Source organism: Rhincodon typus, chromosome 1 (genome assembly GCF_021869965.1).
Source record: "Rhincodon typus isolate 14 chromosome 1, sRhiTyp1.1, whole genome shotgun sequence".
Taxonomy (NCBI): Eukaryota; Metazoa; Chordata; class Chondrichthyes; order Orectolobiformes; family Rhincodontidae; genus Rhincodon; species Rhincodon typus.
In genome coordinates, this window is record NC_063332.1 from 174,479,875 (window position 1) to 174,484,023 (window position 4,149).

General features: G+C 42.0%; 1 protein-coding gene across 1 annotated transcript in view; it reads right to left on the reverse strand.

Annotated features, from left to right (window-relative positions):
* The window catches only part of dnajb14 (DnaJ heat shock protein family (Hsp40) member B14), a 34,589-nt gene extending 33,890 nt beyond the window's left edge, over positions 1–699 (reverse strand). Inside the window, exon 1 of the mRNA XM_020533936.2 lies at positions 294–699. Coding sequence (XP_020389525.1) covers positions 294–426 — 133 coding nt within the window. The 5' untranslated portion in view covers positions 427–699. The remainder of the gene's footprint in view (positions 1–293) is intronic.
* Positions 700–4,149: the final 3,450 nt, after the last annotated feature.

The window sequence follows — 4,149 nt, forward strand, 5'->3', positions numbered from 1 at the left end:
GGATTGATAGACAGCTGGGGACCTGGAATCAGGGATTGATAGACAGCCAGGTCCCCGGGAAATCAGGGATTGATAGACAGCTGGATCCCGGGAAATCAGGGATTGATTGACAGCTGGATCCCCGGTGCAGTCAGCGTTTGCTGCAACATCAGAGTGGTGGCTCCGCAAACCAAGCTGCCATCCTTGCCCATAGGAAATCCTTCGGCCGAATCCCTGGGCCGTCTCCCGGTGTATTCACTTGTATTTTTTTTTGCAGCGATCCCTCCCTCCTTTTCCCTGCCATGCAGCCTCACCTTTCGCCTCGGCAGAAGGATACAGCTTCTCCGCCTTGTTGAGGAATTTGAGCGCTTTCTCCGGCTCCCCTTCCCGCAATGCTTTCCTGGCAATCTGCAAACACTTGTCCGCCTCGTCCCTATTCCCTTCCATGGTTTAACTTCCTCCTCCTCTTCCTTTAGCCGGCGACTTTAACCAGGAAATGAACAGATTCCACACCCAGAGACTGCAGCCCCGGGGCTCAGTCGATGCAAACCCAGGCACAGGCTGCACCTTACACACCAAGATTTCTACTGCTCTGCTTCAATGTAAAAAAAAAACATTCCTTATCTTTTTATTAAAGAAATACAATTCGACACCAAGTGAAGTGCTAAGTTAGGAATCGTCAGTTCCTCGCCCAGACTCTTTGAGCCAATGACAGCCAGACTTATCTGTTGCACCCGCCTCGATGGCAACAATAAGCTGCATTTATAGAGCGCCTTTGAAGTGCGGCGCTCGTTTCCCCACCAACCCCAACGCATCGTTTACTGAAACAGAGTCAGGAGCCGCGCGACACCAGGTTACAGTCCAAGAGGTTTGTCTGAAATCACAAGCTTTCGCAGCGCTGCTCCTTCGTCAGGTTTCGCCACGAAAGCTTGTGGTTTCAAATAAACCTTTTGGAGGGTAACGTGGTGCCGCGCGGCTTCTGACTTTGTCCACCCCAGTCTAACACCGGCACCTCCGCATTTTGACTAAAACAAGGTTTGACACCAGGCCACATCAGGAGATATTGTATGAGACCTCCTTATTCTCATAAGGAGATATGAGGTCAGATGGTCAAAAGTTTAGAGGATCACTGGACTCGAACTGTTAACTGCTTCTCTCTCTCTCTTTCCGTTGTTACCGCCGGACCTGCTGAGTCTTAATGGAGTCTTACTAAGAGATGAAATTGTTTAGAGAAAGAATTCCAGTGTTTAGGATTTTGGCAGCTAAATACTTGGCACCATGGCTCAGTGATTAAGGTGAGTGATAATTTAGCACAAAATAGGAGGAGCCCAAACATCTGGGTCTTGAATAGTTTGCGGACTTAGAGGATGAGAGGCTACAGAAGGATTTCACAGCAGGAACGAAACTGTTCACATCAAGGTATTATTTAACCTGGAGTCACTGTAGGTCGGTGAGCGAGGACTGATGGTAATGATAGTAAAGGCACAAGCAGCAGAATTTGGGATGACCTCAAACTTACAGAGGGTAGAATGTTTGAGAAAAGCTTGGGATGTATTGGAATGGTTAAGTTGAGGGGCAACAAAGGCAGAAATCCTCATGGTTATCTCTGCCAATTTGATTTTCCGAACCTACACGAAGATTAAAGTCACCCATGTTAATGTTATGCCTTTTTTGACAAGTTCAGATGTCTCCTGATTTATTTGACCTACAACATAGCTACTGTTAGGGGGACTATAAACTACTCCCTCCAGTGAGTTCTTCTTAATTCTTGCCACCACCTGTATGGATTCTACACATTCTGACCCAGGATCATTTCTTGTTATCGTTTTTTTAGGTCTTAGTGCTGGCACAAATTTATGATAACTCAGCTCAGGCCAAATATAACACCGACACTGCAGTCAGTCTACAGGTCATCTCAATCTTAAAACATTAACCCCTTTATCCCCTCCACAGAACCTGCTGAGTTTTTCCAATTTTTATTTTTTTAATAGGAATTTTAAATGAGATACATTTTTGTTAAGCAAAGTTATTCAGATATTAGCAAAAGGCAGATATATGGAGTTAAGTCACAGATAGCTATGATCTCATTGAATGGTGGAATAGGCTTGAGGGGGCTGCTCCTTTTCCTATGAATGAAGTCAGCTCCTAAGGAACAGAGTTTCAGTTAAAAAAATTTCTGGTCTTTCGATACTGGATTTTGGACAAAGTCTGACAGTTTAGAAACAGGAGTCAGGAGATATGGTGGTAACACAGAGTGGGTGCTGAGAACGTTAATGGGAAAAGTGATACTGTGTTATTGAATAATATTGCTGTGAAGCTGGAGTCATGTATATAAGACCGAATAAGGTAGGCAGATTTCCTTCGCCAAACAACATTAGTGAACCACGTGTTTCAATGTCCCCATTACTGATACTAACTTGTCTTATTTAATCTCCAGGTGTTGTGGTAAGATTAAACTCATAACTCCAAATCATTAGTTCAAATCCCAGAATTGCTGTAGTCCACTATATAACCACTAGGTGACTGTATTTCTGAAATATGCAGAATTACTTTCCAACATAAGTTCAATCGTGATGCATCTTAATATCTACTTGTCTATTTGAAAGCATTGTTGAATTTTCCCTTATCTAGCAAAGTGTTGTTTCTAACGCCTATGGGATCTACTCAAAACATTTTTTTTGTTAAGGATTGTTACAGATCCAAGTCATTTCCATAGATTGTAGTATCAGGCATCACAACATGCAACTGTTTTTCTGAAAAACGTTCAGAGTCAGAGTTTGGGGCTTAATGGCCACAGATATTGACCAGAATTGTACTCATCACTTCAGCTGCTGCTTGACCTGAAATAAGCAATGAGGCCATTGATCTGAAATAAATACCAATAAACTTTTGAAATAATTCATGAAATTTAAAATTTTTTGATGCAGAAAGTGATATACAATTTGGGGGTGGAGAGAAACAACCACACAAGATATGTAAGAGCAAAATTCTGCAAAAGTAATTTAAAGGTGTGTTTCACTAGACTAAGTATCTGAAAACTTTCAAAGGCAATTGGACATGGAGGGGTCTAATTTTGCAGACACATGGAAGAAAAACTGGGGAAGACTAGGATAGCTCTTCCACAGAGCTATCACAAACACAAAGCCGTATGACCTAATGTAAGTTTCTATAAGAAATTTAATGGTTATGGAGGAATATTTTGTAATTACACATTTGAGAGGGTGCTGCGATTAGTAGATGCAACTTCTAATATGTGGAATCGGTTCAGAAGACTGGAAACAATAAACTGATCCTAGCAAGGGTGTTGATGAATGCTGTAAGGAATCCCAAGAGTGAAAAGATTCATACCTTTTGCCTCCTAATGGTCACCCAGTAGTCTACTTGTGTTGAGATGTCACAGGTGAAACCAGGAACTTTGAATTTGTTCATGGAATAAGGATGTCAAGGTCAGCATTTATTGTCCATCCTTAAATGTCTTGCATTAAAATAAGTGAACTCACTTCTTTAACTGGTGTTTGGGGATTCATGTACACCTAGTACCATTAAGAGGAGAGTTCCAAGATTTTGACCCAGCAACAGTGAGAAATGACAAGAATATTTCCAAGTCAAGGTGGTGCATTGAGGGGAACTTGTAGGTGGTGGTGCTCCAATGTATCTGCAGCCCCCCTCCTCCTAGGTGCTAGCAATCATTGGTTTGGAAGGTTCTATCAAAGGCTGTATACTGTATTGATATTTGAAACGAATGGGCTGTCAGGGTGCACAGCTTAGGTTTGTTTCTAACAGGAGCGACTTTATTGACATAAATGATCCATTATGGTTTTTGACAAGGTAAACAACATGGAAATTGTGTTTGTTTGTGGATGAGTACATTAGAGTCACTGTTTCAAAAAGTGTCAGCCTTTTAGCCAAAGTATTCTATAAAGAGATTAGTGAAATTAAACATGTACAAAAGGTGATCCATAGGAGCAATTCCTACAAATCTTACACCAACCCACATAAAACATTGATCTTCAGAGAACTTGCTTTAGGGGAAGGTTTTAGTGTCTTGAAAAGGAAAGATGCAAGCAACCAACGTGTGTCCAGGGCCTGACAGCTGAAAGCAGGGCACCATTGGCAGTGGTAGCTGGATAAATGCAGGTTACCACCCAAGATAGGAATTTGAAAGAACAA